The 16,548-nt window shown below is 38.3% G+C and overlaps 1 protein-coding gene across 1 annotated transcript in view; it reads right to left on the reverse strand.

Moving 5' to 3' along the window:
* Appl1 (adaptor protein, phosphotyrosine interacting with PH domain and leucine zipper 1) overlaps nucleotides 1-16,548 on the reverse strand; it is a 41,516-nt gene that overhangs the window by 7,582 nt on the left and 17,386 nt on the right. Inside the window, exons 8-15 of the mRNA XM_008849286.3 lie at nucleotides 15,340-15,486; nucleotides 13,513-13,595; nucleotides 11,790-11,948; nucleotides 10,845-11,033; nucleotides 7,107-7,149; nucleotides 3,946-4,097; nucleotides 2,404-2,586; nucleotides 253-305 (exon numbers count right to left, since the gene is read on the reverse strand). Coding sequence (XP_008847508.1) covers nucleotides 253-305; nucleotides 2,404-2,586; nucleotides 3,946-4,097; nucleotides 7,107-7,149; nucleotides 10,845-11,033; nucleotides 11,790-11,948; nucleotides 13,513-13,595; nucleotides 15,340-15,486 — 1,009 coding nt within the window. The remainder of the gene's footprint in view (nucleotides 1-252; nucleotides 306-2,403; nucleotides 2,587-3,945; nucleotides 4,098-7,106; nucleotides 7,150-10,844; nucleotides 11,034-11,789; nucleotides 11,949-13,512; nucleotides 13,596-15,339; nucleotides 15,487-16,548) is intronic.

The raw sequence follows: 16,548 nt of genomic DNA on the forward strand, positions 1-16,548 counted from the left end.
GGAAAATCTTAAAAGTTAATTACGAAGAATTTGATTATGAGATCAAAAGTATACACTATATTCTACAATTTTATCTGAGTAACACCTGAAGTCAGATTAAGTTTCCTTAAGTGTACTATGAGCAAGTTAAGAGAATATTCTGAAGTAAAAACAATATTAAAACTGAGCATAGCAGCAAAGCAAATGTAAATGACAATTTTTCAGTTTACTATGAGTCATTCTAAAATGTAAGAATATTGCAATCTTCTCTACCTTCAGCTTCTGATTTTATACTTCCTCCAGATTCTCCAAATGGATTTGTACGCCTGAAGTTTAGGAAAAAATAAAATGTTCAGTCACCATGAGTCACATTGCAAGAAATCTAACTGAAACCAAAGTTTAAAACTGAATCACAAAACTTTACACATATATTTACATCAAAAATGCCCTGCTCAGTCATGAGATGCCAAACTACTATGATGCAAGTGCCATCCTCCACACTGCTTAATTAAGGCCAAACCATGTTGCTGTTTCTCTCTTTCAGCCCTATGTTACTGCATTTTAGAAGGCACAACTAATTGGAAGTTTAGCCACATACAACAAATCAGATCAATAATAAACTACCTTGCCAAAGTTTTTGTTGTTGTTGTTTTAACAAAACAAATTGCAGGTTTATTTAAAAAGGAGGGAGGAGAGAGCAGAGAGGCAACAGTCTTTGCCAAAGTTTTTAATTAAAATCAGCTACCATAGTGGAAGAATGACTCAGCTACACTCATAGAGGCTTGAGAAAAATGCCAGGGGTTTCCTGGAACTGTAAAAACTTCAGTTTTGGTTAAATACAAGTTTCAAGTTCACTATAAAGATTTAACATTTTCTAGTTCTAAATGTATATTTTTTTTAACCTGTACTTCCTAAGGTTGAGTGCATACATACTAACTCCTAAGAGTGCTTGCCTAAGATATATAAAGCCTGGGTTTGATCCTCCAGCACCACAAACAAAACAAAACCCTGTATTTCTCAAGGCAAAAGTAACAATGCAAGGAGAAAAGTGAACTAGAGATAGAAGCTACCTTACAGTTCTTAGCTTGTGACACAAACACAATGTTGGGCAGGAAATGTACAATTCAAAGTTAAGTCTTGAAAGCAGATTGCAAAGTTGCTCTAAATAATGCTGGCATTAAGATTACAGGACAGGGGCTGGGAAGATGGCTCAGTTAGACCTGAGTTCCATCCCTAGAACCCAGGTTAAAAAAGTCAAGTGTGCCAGGCGGTAACACATGCCTTTAACCTCAGGCAGAGGCAGGTGGATCTTTAAGGCCAGCCTGGTCTGTAGATCAAGCTCCAGGTCAGTCAGGACTACACAGTGAGATCCTGTCTCAAACAAACAAACAAAAAAAGGCCAACGGAATTGCACACTTGCAATCCCAGTACTAGGAAAGCAGACAAATAGATCCCTGGGGCTCCTTGGATAGTCAGCTGACTTGGCAAGCTCCAGGCCAGCGAGAGATCTTGTATCAAGGGAAAAGTAGATAGTTGAGGAATGGTCCCTAGGAACAACACCTGAATCATCCTTTGGCCTCCATACACATGTGCATAAATGTGTGTTCACCTGCACACACATGAAAACACACACACATCAAAAATAAAAGCTATTGATGTCTGTAATACAGGTCTGGAGTACTAGCATTTGTGCAAGTAAGCATGCTTAGTATATTTCTATAAATGACTTTTTCTTGATTGTACCCATCTCATATCCAAATTAATTTATTAAGTGCCCAACCTACTTAATAAATGATTTGCCATAGTCCTATTTCCTTCATCTATACAAAAAAAAATTGTTAAAACTTACAAGATTATTCTTCCTTATTCTAGCCCAGACTGGCCCTGAATTCTCTATGTAGCCAAGGATAACCTTAAACCTCTGAATCAATCTCCTGCATCCAGGACTACAGGTATGAGCTAAACATGTCTGGTTTTTCTGTGGTGCTAGAGATTAAATCCAAGGCTTCATGCATGGTAGGCAAGCACTCTACCAAGTACATCCTAATCCCATATTTGGTATATTTTTAATACACCTATAATACATGTATTATACTACAGAATTTTTAAAATAGTGTCTCAAACTAAAGATAGAACTATCAACTTTCTCATGCAACGGTTAGAGCAAATGCCCAAGAAACAGACTTGATAAGCAATTCAGAATTAGATATTTTTGAATTCTGATTACCCTAACACCGTTAACTGATGCAGAAGAAAAACAGAAAAACCTGCATAGCTCTATTCTCACTATTAAAATGCTATTAGACAATGACACAAAGGACATCACAGCTGATGCATATGATGTCTAAAGATAACTCAGATGTAGAAATAGAATCATAGATCTTGTAAATCACAGAACAAAGTCCCTGTGCTGTCATTACTTACCTGCCTCCTTGGCCAGAAGCTTTTGCCTGTCCAGGCTGATCTTCACACACAGGAGAAATTATATCAAACTGTATTGGCGTATCTGGGGCAACCAGAGAATCTAGAGAAAGAGCAGCCAAGTTTGTGGACTCTGATCCTAAGGATCCAGAACTACTAGTTCGAGCTGTTGGTGGTCGAGATTGTCTAAGAAACAAAGAAAAGAAGGCACTGAATTTAGCTTTCTCTTTCAGAAGTTCAACGTGCAGCAGATTATGAAAAAACAAAAACAGAATATTTTAAGTCAATGAGAGAATAAAGCAAATTCAATAAACTTCAATAAAATTTCAATAAAAACAGTCCCAAGGCATGAGGCACTTGTCTGTAATCCCAGCACTCAGGAGGCAGAGAATGGACAATCACAAGTTCTAGACCACCCTGGTCTACAAAGTTAGATCCTGTCTCAAAAAATAAAATAAAAACATAATTCCAAATCATAGTTCTTTATTTAATAACAGATTTCTTTCTTTCCCATTATTAAACATGAAAGGGGCTGGAGAGATGGCTCAGCAGTTAAGAACACTGACTGTTCTTGCAGAAGACCCAGGTTCGAATCCCAACACCCACATGGCAGCTAACAATTGTCTGTAACTCCAGTTCCAGGGGATCCGACAGCCTCTTCTGTCCTCTGCGGGCATTGCACAACACAGGTGCACTCACCTACATGCAGACAATATATGCATACACATAAAATTAAAAAAATAAAAATAAAAAACATGAAGCCAGGCATGGTAGTGTACACCTTTAATCCCAGCACAGGAGGAAGAGGCAGGTGGATCTCTTCAAGATCAAGGTCAGCCTGGTTTACATAGCAAGTTCCAGGCCAACTGGGACTACAGGGAGACCCTATCTTTAAAAGAATGTAAATGCGCGCGCGCGCACACACACACACACACACACACACACACACACACACACACACACACGAACTGGAACTAGGGAGATGGCTCAGTTGGTAAAGTGTTTGCTGTGTAAGCAGGAGGACATGAATTTAGATCCTCAACACTCATGTATAAAAGCTGTCTGTGGCAGCGTGCACCTGCAGCCATAGTGCTGAGGACACAGAAACAAGAAGATCCCTGGAACTCACTGGCCAGTCACCCTAGCCAAATCAATGAGCTCCAGGTTCAGTGAGAGACCCTGCCTGTCAAAATAAGGTTCCCACCTTGTTAATCTCTGTCCTCAACAGGCACCCACACACCCATGCATGCACACCTGTACACACAGATGTGTGTATCCACATGCACATGTACACGCATACACAGAGACCCACAAAAACACAAAAACAAAATCATAAATAATAATCTCAGTCTAGAGGTTTATCTGGACAATCTAGGGAAATAAATTTATTTATTTAGCCCCCTTATTAGTAAATTTCTCATTTTGAAAATATGTATTCAGAGAACTATTTAGTACTAATCTAAGTGGTACTGCTAAAATCAAAGTGCTCACTAACATTTTAAATAGCTCACATTGTTCTTTAAATAACCCCATGTGCTAACTCACCCTGCTGGACGCAAGCTCTCATGTCTCTGCTGGAAAGATGGGGAAGGAGTAACAGCTTCCAGAGCACACTGATTTACTCGTGCAGCAGTTTCCTGTTTTGATTTTTTCAAAAAAAGGATTAGAATTAATAAGAAACAAAAAGTTTGATATAACTCTGAATTGTCAGTATGCTCTTATGTTTAAAATATAAATTAGAGCTACTAAGGTATTTCCACATGCAGGCTGTTCGGGCTGCATCATTACAGATGTACCAAAATCATAACATGTATCTGGAACAAGATTCACAGGTGATCTGAGTGCACACTTCAGTTTCTATAGTCTTTACCAAGAATCTTTTTTACACACTAGTTTTCATCCACATACCATTTCTGTATTTGAGCTTTTATTTTATTGTATTATTCGCAATACCTTCTTTTTCCTTAAAATACAAACAAATCTTAGCTTGAGTTTCCAGCATCTCTGCAAAATTTTCTCTAAGGCTAAAGTACTCATTGATTCTAACAATCTCAGACTGTAAGCCTGTAAATGATCATTATGTGCATTCCTTACCACATGCGTCTGATCACATCCTGTTTTGTATGACATGTTACACAGTCTTGGTTTTGCCTCACCATATTGATAGTTCCTAGAGGGAGGAAGCCATGGATTCTTTTTCTCCTACATTTTACCCACTCCGTGGCACCCAGTTATTTGTTGACTGGTTTCAATTATTGTGAAATAACATATTGTTCTGAGACAATCAGACCCTCATGCATGATATACTACAACTACCCAAACCAAATCATACAGATTCTGAACTTGAGATTATAGAATTTGAGAAGTTGTAATTTAATTAATAAAAGCCATGTAAGCCACAAAATTACTTCATTTTGGGGCTGGAGAGATGGCTCAGCAGTTAAGAACATGTACTGTTCTTCCAGAGGACCTGAGTTCAACTCCCAGCAACCAGGTCAGATGGCTCATAATGGTCTGTAACTGCAGCTCCTGGGGGAATCCAGCATCCCTGTCTTCCACAGGCACCCGCACTCATGTGCACATACCCACACAGAGAAACACACATATACACATAATTAAAATAAATCTTAACACTCGGGAGGCAGAGGCAGGCAGATCACTGTAAGTTCAAGGCCAGCGTGATCTACATAGGGAGTTATAGGCCAGCAGGGGCTACAGAGACACCCTGTTTCAAAAAGACCAAAAAATAAAAAAATAAATCTTTAAAAAATTACTTCATTTTGGGGCTGGAGAGATGGCTCAGAGGTTAAGAGCACTGACTGCTCTTGCAGAGGACCGGGTTCAATTCCCAGCACCCACATGGGGCTACGAATCGTCCTTAACTCCAGTTCCAGGGGAATCCAAAGCCCTCTTCAGACCTCCACGGCATTGCACGACACAGGTGCACTCACATACATTCAGGCAATACACTCATACATATAAAATAAAAATAAGAAATAAAATATTTTGAAAAAAATACAGTGCCGGCAATCAAGCAAGCACGCTCGTGTGCTAGGCCAGCCGGCATTCTCTCTCTCTCTCTCTGGCCTACATTTCAGGCCAAGAAGAACCATCCTCATTTCAGCTGTTCTGTTCCCATTCTTAAAAGAAAAACAACAACAAAAAAAATGCAGCTCCACCCTCGTACTTTCCCTGCTCCTTGGGCTGGGGGGCGGGTAGAGGAAATCTTCGGCTCCCAGCTATGAAAAAGGAAAAATACAAAAGTATGATTAATAATGTTCTTTTCAACAAAGAAAGTTTCTCTACTAAGGGAAGCTATTCACTATTCAACTGAAACAGAATTTTCATTAGAAGCAGCACAAATCTTTATAAGAAAATACCTGGGGTGGGGTATAGCTCAGTGGTTAATCACATGCTTAATAAAATGTCTGAGATCCTGGGCTCAATCCCCAGCACCATGAACAAAACAAAATGGAAACACCTTGCTGTAAAGCATATGCACGTAAAACATAAGTTTATTTATACAAGAAAATAAAAACTAATCATGCTACATCATAACTTAATAGTCTCATTTATCTTTTTATATTAGTTCCTCCTTAATTCCACCAAACATGATAGTCTGAACTCAGAAACCATAATTAATATTTATGTGAAAAAATTAACACATATCTTTCTGGTGAATGTATTTTATACATCTCCCTTCTTTCAACACACAGAACACTCTTATCACCATCTGCTTCACTTTCTAGGATTCCAGTGCCTGATGGACATTAAGAAGCTAATATTTTGTTGGGTAAACCATGCAGAGAGCAGAAACATCTGTGTTCCTCAGAGACCAAGAGCAAGTACCAATATGAACTCTTTTCCATGATCTCTATATAATTTCCAATTCTGTCTTTTATCAGCAAAATCATAATACTAGATAAAAAGAATCAAAAGCAAGCTCTGGCTTATTTTTATGGAAGAACATTTCTGAAAACACTAAGTATCAGTCCTGGACAGTACCTTACCTTCCATATGTGAAATACCAGAAGTAAAACTGGAGCCACAACTAAAAGGCTTGTGAGAAAGAACAGGGCCTCCCAAATTTTTGTTTTTCTGTCTTTCATTTCCCCAAAGTTTAAGCTTTAGTTGCTTCTTGTACCACATCTGCTGCCACTGTGTTCTTAGTGCAGCAGTGTCTCAAAGGCTAGTGAAAGCAGAGTGTAAACTGTCACCTCATGATACTAACAGCCTGCCAGAAGCAACGCTAACAAGGTCACTGCCGAATATAGTCCTTTAAGACAGTGAAGACACGAGGTCTAAGGTCCCTCCAACTATAAAATTGTATAAAAAAGTTAAAATATTACTCAGAAAAAATACTTTAAAACTGACTTTTGTTTTACTAGGATTTTCCCAAATTTTCTCTAATGAATACATTAAGTTTTATCCTCAGAAAAAATATTTTTAAATATTGCTGAAGAAATTAACTAGGGGGCTGGAGAGATGGCTCGGTGGTTAAGAACACTGGCTGTTCTTACAGAAAATCCAAGTTTGAATCCCAGCACCCACATGGCAGCTAACAACGATCCTCAACTCCAGTTTCAGGGACTCCAATGCCCTCTTCTGTTCTCCACAAGCACTGCACAATATGGATGCATAATACTCATACACACAAAATAAAAATAAATTAAAAAATAAGAAATTAACTAGATATAAAATTTTACCTCTTCATGGTCTTTTTTACTCTCTGCTTGCAAAATTGAAGATCTAAAGGAAAAAGAGGGAAAGTTTTAATATCAACTTTAAAATTAAAAAGAAAAAAACATGGGTTGGTACAATGGCTTAGCAGGTAAAGGCACTCGCCACCTAACCTGAGAACCTGAGTTCAATCCCCAGAACCTACATGGTGGAAGGAGAGAGCCAACTCCCAAAGGCTTTACTTTGACCTTCACCTTTCTCTCTCTCTCTGACTGGTGTACTTACTGTTTGTCTGTCTGTCTGTCTGTCTGTCTGTCTGTCTGTCTCTCTCTCTCTCTCACACACACACACACACACACACACACACACACACACCCTCACAGACATATACACACACAATAATAAACAACAAATGAACAGAAAAAAACAAAACATAACTGACAGTCTCTTAGGAAAAGAGACCACCAGAAGCATCAGGATTTAAGACTTAACAACTCTGCATGGCTGTCTACATCAAGATGTACCAAAATCAAATAGTTCCTAGGCCACAGAAGACAGAGCATGATGGTAAGATACTCCATTTCAACTTCCTGACACTTCTATCAGTGATCTAACTAGAAAATACTAACTTCATTATTGATAGTTTCTCCTTTAACAGAGATAAATTCAATTTCCAGTATGTGAATCACTAACAAGAAACACATGGCTTTTCTGTATGTAGTATTTTAAGAGAAAAACTAATTTTTACTAATTTTATATCACATCAGGAATTTAAAAAATGGAAATCACATCAAGCATTAGCAAAAACTAAAAATACAGGAGCTGGAGAGGTGGCTCAGCAGTTGCAGAGAACCTGGGTTCAGTTCCCAGCACCCACAAAGCAGCTAACAATCACCCGTAACTCTAGTTCCAGGGGACCCAACACCCTCTCCTGGCCTCTGTAGGCATTACATGCACATAGTACATTTATATACATGCAGGCAAAATACTCATACACATAAAAATAAATTTTTTTATAAAATTTGTTAACTAAAAAGACAGAGATGTAAACAGTGGTAGTAATCTATTAGTAATCTGTTTGTTTTGCTAACTGAATACAGGGACTCTGAAGTTACAGCATTGACAATTCATTGTATATCTATAGAAGGAATGGGAAAATATCTTAGTGTACATAAATATATAATTACTTTCAGGGAACCTAAAAGTTCTTCCTAAACATTAAGAAAATTCAAAGGTCAAAATCAATCACCACTAATCTAAACATCCATCATTAGGAAAATGTTTTAATTATGTTGCATGTTTCTTAAAAGATCACAATATACCAGTTATAAAATGTTTTTTTTGTTTGGTTTGGTTTGGTTTGGTCTTTTTGTGACAGGGTGTCTCTGTAGCCCCAGCTATCCTGGAACTATGTAGACCAAGCTGGCCTTGAACTCAGAGAGATTCGCCTGCCTCGGCCTCCCAAGTATTGGGATTAAAGGCGTGTGCTACCACACCCAGCTTAAAATGGTTTATTAACTACTTTAAATTATGTATCTGAAAGGAGGTATGCAGGCATGTCAGTGCCCTCAGAGGCCAGAGGTGTCAGATTCCCTGGAGCAGGAGTTACAGGTAGTTGTGAGTCACATGACATGGGTGCTGGGAATTGAACTTAGGTCTTCTGGAAGAGCAGTACATACTCTTAACTGCTGAACTATTCATGCCCCTGAAATCTTTTTCAATTAGTAGATGCAGATTGACTTCTGTTTGCAGTTGTTCAATTATTTTTTTAATGTATTTTATTTAGTATTTTTAATTTATGTGTATGAGTATATTTGCCTGCATGTATGTGAGTGCACCGGTGTAGTGAAATGCCTCAGAGGTCAGAAGAGGGTATAGGATGCTCCTGGAACTGGAGTTAAGGATGGTTTGGAGCCGCCATGTGGGTGCTGGGAATCAAACCCAGGTCCTCTGCAAGAGCAGTCAGTGCTCTCAACCACTCAGCCATCTCTCCAGCCACCTATTCTTCAATTATTTAAAAAACATACTTGGAGGCTAGAGAGTATGGCTCAGTGGTTAAGAGCACTAACTGCTCTTGCAAGATGACCGAAGTTCAGTTCCCAGAGCCCACATCGGGGCTAATAACCATGCATAACTTCAGCTCCAGGAAATCTGATGCCCTACCCTGGCTTCTGAGAGCACTGCACGCACAAACACACTTCCATACATTCAGGCAAAACACTCATGCACATAAAATTTTTAAAAAATAAGTGTTTTAAAATGTACTTGGGCCAGACATGGTGGCATGTCTCTAATCCTAAAATACTTGGGAAGCTGAGGTAAGAGAACAAGTTGAAGGCCAATCTGGATAACTTATTGAGAAAATATCTCAAAACGAATGTTATAAAAGAGCTAGGGATGTAGCTCACTGGTACAGTATTTGCCTAGACTTCCCAAGAGTCTAGGTTCATGATGAGGGAGACTAGAAGGGGGGGAGGGGAGGGATTCAGGATAAAAACTAGAAAGCAACAAACAAAAAAATATTGCTATTCATTAATAAAATTATAGGATTTTTCCATACTCTTTTTTCTAAGAATGCTTTTAAAGATTCTCATTTAATGTAAAGGTAACTGGATTTTTTAAAGGGAATGATAAATAATGGACAAAACAACCTGATCAGAAGTATCAGATTAACATTTCAAAATAAAATTATTGTTAGAACCTACACATCACACATGAGCAGCACATCATACATGTAAAGTGTCTGTCTATTCCTCATGACAATTTACAAAGTACAAATTATATTACAACTCTTCTGCCTCCATTTGATATGTAGAAAAAAACAGAAACTACAAAGTAACTTATTTAAGACCAGGGTAGGGGCTGGAGAGATGGCTCAGTGGTTAAGAGCACTGGCTGTTCTTGCAGAAGATCTAGGTTCAAATCCCAACATCCACATGGTGGCTAAAAACTATTCGTAACTACAGTTCCAGGGGATCTAACATCCTCCTCTGACTTCTGTGGGCACTTACATAATGCAGGCAATACACTCTTACACATAAAATAAAAAAAGATCACAGAGTAAATAATGGTGCCAAAGTATGAACTTCACAGCTACATAACTGACACTCTTAGACTGCCTTCCTAATACTATGTAGGATTTTTCAATCATCAGTCTCTTAACATGAATTCATAGGTTCATACCATTTGTTGCTTTGACAACCTCAAAGTATTAAGAAATCATTTTAAGGGGCTGGAGAGATGGCTCAGCAGTTAAGAGCACTGACTGCTCTTGCAGAGGACTGAGGTTTGATTCCCAGCACCACATGGCAGCTAACAACCGTCAATAATAACTCCAGTTCCAGGAGATCCAACACCATCTTCTGACCTCTGAGGGCACTGCATGACATGGGTGCACTTACACACATGCAGGCAGTACACAAAAAATAATAAAAATATTTTTTTAAAAATCATTTTAAGCCAGGCATGGTGGCACAAGCCTGTAGTCCCAGCACTTGGGAGGCAGAGACAGGCAGATCTCTGTGAGTTCAAGGCCAGCCTGGTCTACACAGTGAGTTCCAGGACAGCTCGGGCTATAGGGAGACCCTGTCTTAAAAAGACCAAAAAAAAAAACCATTTTAAAAATTAGAAAAATAATTGAACTCAGAAAGCAAATTACCTTCTATATGTAGTATATATAAATGTCTATATTCTAACAAAAGAACAATCCTCCATTGCAATTATAAATGCTACATGCTTTATTAGTAGCAGAAAAAAATACTAACTTTTTTCCATCAAAAGAAGTGATCTGAAAACAGTATCGTCTGTCTTCACAGTCCACAGCCATCACTGAACAGTTGTCTATGTCCATGGCCAGGCCTCCTGCCACATCTCCACGGGCTTGACTCATTAAGTTTCCACCTTGTGTGAAGTAAAACTGTCTATCCCAGGTAGACGACACCAAGCCTGTTTTACTAAATAAAGAAAATAAATTGACATTTTAATAATGACACACCTAAAATTCCTTTATTATCAGCCAGACACAAGATAAAGCATGTCACAAAGAACCTCCAAAAAGACACCAAGATGCTAAGGAGTACATCACTTTTTCAGATTTTAAGATGCTTTTAGATTTGTTGACTCAGTTGTGTGAATGAACACGTGTACTGTTTCCAAAACAAGACTGGAGAATATTAAGTTGCAGCTATTTTAATGATAGATAGTTCAATATTCCAAGGGAAAAATTCAATTTTATTTCTAGGGTTAATCTACTTCATCATCTTATCATCAAGTAAAGGCTGAAGGTACAGCTCAATGGTAAAGCTCTTGCTTGGCATGCTCAGGAGCTTGGGTTCCAACCCAGCACTGAGAAATTAAAGGGAAATTAAAGGGAAAAAAAAAAAAAGCTTGGCCTATCTTCAAGTGAAAACTCAAATCTGACTTGATGCTGTAATCACATATTTTGTTAAGTACCATAGATGATATTTAATAGCATCCACTCACATGTTATGAGAGATTTATTTAAATTCAAATTGGTTTTATCTCTTTTACAACTCCATTCAATAAACATTAAGGTAGGATTTAAAAATTATTCACATACTTCCATTTGTCAACAAGCTATACACCACTAAAAAGGTTCAACCTTTAATAAAACCAAAACAATAAATCTTACATTTATTTGGTATTACCTTATAAGACATGCTATATGAAAATGACAGTAATTTTCTTACTTCCTAGTATTTAGGTATCCAGCCTTTCGAGTTAAATTTCTATTAACAGGAAACTTGGTGGGGTCTGGGTCAGGCACATACAAAGGGTCACTGGCTACTTCCAAATCCTCTATTGTCTGTTGCATGGTCTCTACGTCGCAATCCATTTCCCTGCGAACACTAATACAGAGAACAGATTAGTTACTATTAGTCACAACCAACAAAGAATTCTTTACCAATCCATTTTGCTTATATTTTTTTTTCAAATTTTTTTTAAAGAAAGAGACAGTAGGGTCTGGAGAGATGGCTCAGCAGTTAAGAGCACTGACTGTTTTTCCAGAGGACTGAGGTTTGATTCCCAGCACCCACATGGCAGCCAACCATTGTCTGTAACTCCAGTTCTAGGGTATTCGCCGCCCTCTTCTAACCTCAGTGGGCACTGTACAACATGGGTGCACTTACATCCATGCAAGCAATAAATATATTCATACACATAAAGTAAAACTAAATAAAATATTTTTTAAAAAAGGAAAGGAAAGGAAAGGAAAGGAAAGGAAAGGAAAGGAAAGGAAAGGAAAGGAAAGGAAAGGAAAGGAGGAGGGAGGGAGGGAGGGAGGGAAGGAAGGAAGGAAGGAAGGCAGGCTGGAAGGCTGGAGAGATGGCACAGTGGTTAAGAGCACTGGTTGCTCTTGCAAAGGACCCAGGTTCAATTCATAGCACCCACATAGCAGCTAACCACCATGCAAAACTCCAGTTTCAGGGAATCTGATGCCCTCTTCTGTCCTCCAAGGCACTGCACAACACAAATGCACTTAGATACATGTAGGCATAACACTCACACACATAATGAAAAAAAAAACAAAAGAAACTTTTTTTAAAAAAGTAGTATAGGTGGTTAAAGTAACATAAATTCATAAAATCATTTTAAACACTCTTGAAATTTAGGAATTTTGGAAACAATACAAATTTGAAAACTAATGAAGTGACTGGATACCTAACTGCAGAATAATTTTTAAACTGCTGTGTAGTACATACAGCACATGCTTAACATCCATGAGGGCCTGCATTCAATCCCCAGCACCGAAAAAAAGAAAATATAAATCATTTTAATCTTTCTCCATACCTCAGATTAATGGCATTACTGCTCAGACTTTCAAACCTGACCAAAATTGTTTTCTCTCTCTAAGCTCTATGGCTTGGAAAATAAGATGAACTTAGTAATCTTCCAAGCAATGTCTCCAGTTTAGATTTTAAAGATAATTTTACTTAGTAATTTCTATTTTGACCTATATTATTCAGATATAAAAGATAACTCTCAATCATTAAAAATTGTCATCAAATTTCACACTGTTACAGAGTTTAGAGTTTACATTCTAGAGAAAAGTAAAAACTCTAAGATGCAGCTGTGGCAGGAAAATAACCTTTAGGAAATTAAGCTGTAAATATGTTTAAATTATGGCATTTATACTTGTTAACTTATTTACATCACTTTGTTTTTATTTCAAGAAAAAAAGTACTTACTTCGGGGCTGGAGAAATGGCTCAACGGTTAAGAGCACTGACTGCTCTTGCAGAGGACCAGGGTTTGATTCCCAGTACCCACATGGCGGCTATGAACTACCCTTAACTCCAGTTCCAGGGGAATCCGATGCCCTCTTCTGACCTCTGTGGCATTGCATGCTCACATACATGCAGCAATACACTCATACGCATAAAAATAATAAATATTTTTTTAAAGTACTTACTTCTGTACACTTGTTCCAATATTAGCTAAAAATTCTTCCAGTTGTTCATTGAGATTTTCAGACCCCATCTTAAAGAAACTTATCTGGGGAGAAGGAGGAGGGACAGCTGAACAACACAACACAAATATACAGATAAAAATATTTAAAGTAGGCCAGGTATGGTGGTGCAAACCTTTGAAACCTGCTGTTGTACACTGTGATTGTTAGAGCATAGAAAACAAGAAAGGACTGTGGCTTTATCAAGTTTGTGTGCCAGTGGGATGAGACTGACAGTAAACAAATAAGGAAATAGGAGTTATGTGGTGGATGCTTTGAAGAAATAAGATAGCGGAAACCAGGAATGGTGGTACATGCCTGAAATCTCAGCTCTAAGGAAGCTTAGGCAGGAGGAAGGCCAGCCTGGGCTACACAGTGAGACCCTGCAAGGAGAGAGAGAGAGAGAGAGAGAGAGAGAGAGAGAGAGAGAGAGAGCTGGGCATGGTGGCACGTGCCTTTAATCCCAGCAATCAATCAGGAAGCAGAGGCCAACCTGGTCTATATAGTGAGTTCCAGACCAGCTGAAGCTACAGGAAACCGTTTCAAAAGGACCAAAAAAGTATATATATTTAACGTAAATCACACTAACAATCCTGAGATACATGGTTACATAAAAAAAAGACAATGGTTTATTAAATCTGTGCAAGACCAGGTTACAATTTACAATACCTACTGGAACAGTCACTGAAGGAGCTAGAATTAAATTCCATTGTGTACCCTTTTATCTATATTTAGGGGTTATTTTGTTGTTTGAGATAGTCTCACTGTGTATCCCAGGCTGGCCTCAAACACCTATTCCTCCTGCCTCGGGCTACCACACCCACCTTATAAGTACTCATACCTAGTACCTGAAGGGATATTCAAATTTCTTTCAAGTCTTGATTTTTTTTTAATTTACTTTATGTGTATGAGTGTTATACCTGCATATAAGTACACCCATGTCGTGCAATGCCTGCAGAAGAGAGAAGAGGGCATCGGATCCCCTGGAACTGGAGTTAAGGACAGTTGTTAGAAGCCATGTGGGTTACTGGGATTGGAACCCAAGTGGTCTGCAAGAACAGTCAGTGCTCTTAACCACTGAGCCATCAATCCAGCCCCTCAAGTCTTGATTTTTATCATATAACCTAAAATTAAAATTTCTAGCCTCTTTCATAATGTGCACCTGTTTGGGCATTTGAAAGTTCATCTTTTTTTGAATGTATAAGAGTGTTTTGCCTGCGTGTATGTAAGTGCATCCATGCATGTAATGCCCATGGAGGTCAGAAGAAGGATCCCCTAGAACTGGAATTAGAGTTGTTAGCTGCCATGTGAGTGCTGGGAACCAAACCAGGAAGGAGTCTTTTGCAAGAGGTTCAGGCCAGTGTTCTTAACCAGAGCCATCTCTCCAACCCCATCTATTATTTTTGACTCAAAAAGTATGCAAGGAACATGGGACAAATGCAAACTTGCTCATTCTTTCTCAGACTTATAAAGCAAGAATGAATGGGAGCTGCAGCAAGAGACACCACTCTGGATTCATTTAATTTTCTGCTTCCCATCCCCAACTGTCCAAAAAAGTCCAAAAATAATGTGTGCTTTCATTTATTCTACGTTCAGATCTTTATTTGCAAAGAAAACCATCCCCCCTCCTTAAAATAGGACACTAATGAGTTTCTAAAATTACTTTTTAAAATCACCTCACAAATTAGTATGTTGATAACAGTTTGTAATATCTTTGCCATTGATGTAAATACCAAGCTTAACATTAGGCTTTTAGGATACATACAATCCAAAACACAGTACAGTATTTACCTGAGCTTGCATGTACCCAAGTAGAGGTTCTAACAATGCTATTTTCTTCTTGTACTGAAGAGTATTCAATGCACAAAAATAATGCATCATGGTCTGGTGCTGTTTCTTCCTGGAAGTATACACATCTTCTGTTACTTCATACTTCACCTTCAAATGAAAAGATTAAAATAATATTTACTTAATTTTGAATTATCTTCAGTAGAAGCTATAGGGAAGAGTCTACCAAGGAAAACAGTGTATCACTAATAATTGAAAATAACTTTCTTATTTATTTTTTTTATTTTTTGGTCTTTTTGAGACAGGGTCTCCCTGTAACCCCAGCTGTCCTGGAACTCACTATGTAGACCAGGCTGGCCTTGAACTCACAGAGATCCACCTGCCTCTGCCTCCTGAGTGCTGGGATTAAAAGCGTGTGCCACCACCCCCGGCACTTTCTTATTTTTTAATCTATTAGAAATCCTGGGGCTGGAGAGATGGCTCAGCAGTTAAGTGCACTGGCTGCTCTTGCAGAGGACCTGGATTCAGTTCCCAGCACCCACACGGTGGCTAACAATCTCCTGGAACTCCAATTCCAGGGGATTCAACGCCCTCTTCTGACTTTCCATGGGCACTGCATGACATGGGTGCAATATACTCACACATATAAAATAAAAATAATTTTTTAAAAATTCCTTCAACGTACTAGCTAAGCTGATCTTCCTGTTTACCAACCATATCACTTACAAAATATGTATTTGCATATAACTACAAATGTACATATCTACACTAAGCATGATGAAGCCCATCTCATGGGCCATTAGCCATTAGTCTCTGATCTTAATCAGTTCGCACCCCTCCTAGTTTCTATGTGCCATACTTTATTCCTACTTGCTTGTCTTCCTTCACTCTTACTTAAAATACCCTGAGTTCTTTCACTCAAATAACAAATTTTCACTGAGAATTTATATTTGCCTAACATGCATGAGGCTCCTTTTTTCTCTGGCCTTTCCTTGGAATACCTGATCAAGTATCAAGAGTATCCCAATATCCCAGTAAATTTTTATCTCCTTCCTGTCCAAGTACCAGAGGAATTATACCTCTAACTGGGTTCTTTATCTGCTTCTGTATATAATGTGTGTTTGTGTGTACTGGAAAAAACAAAATAGAAGACAGTTTCCTCATAAAACCTGTACTTTTTCTTACCTACCTCTATCCAAATAATCTAAGATT

This window comes from Nannospalax galili, unplaced genomic scaffold (genome assembly GCF_000622305.1).
Source record: "Nannospalax galili isolate Female #2095 unplaced genomic scaffold, S.galili_v1.0 scaffold505, whole genome shotgun sequence".
NCBI lineage: Eukaryota > Metazoa > Chordata > Mammalia > Rodentia > Spalacidae > Nannospalax > Nannospalax galili.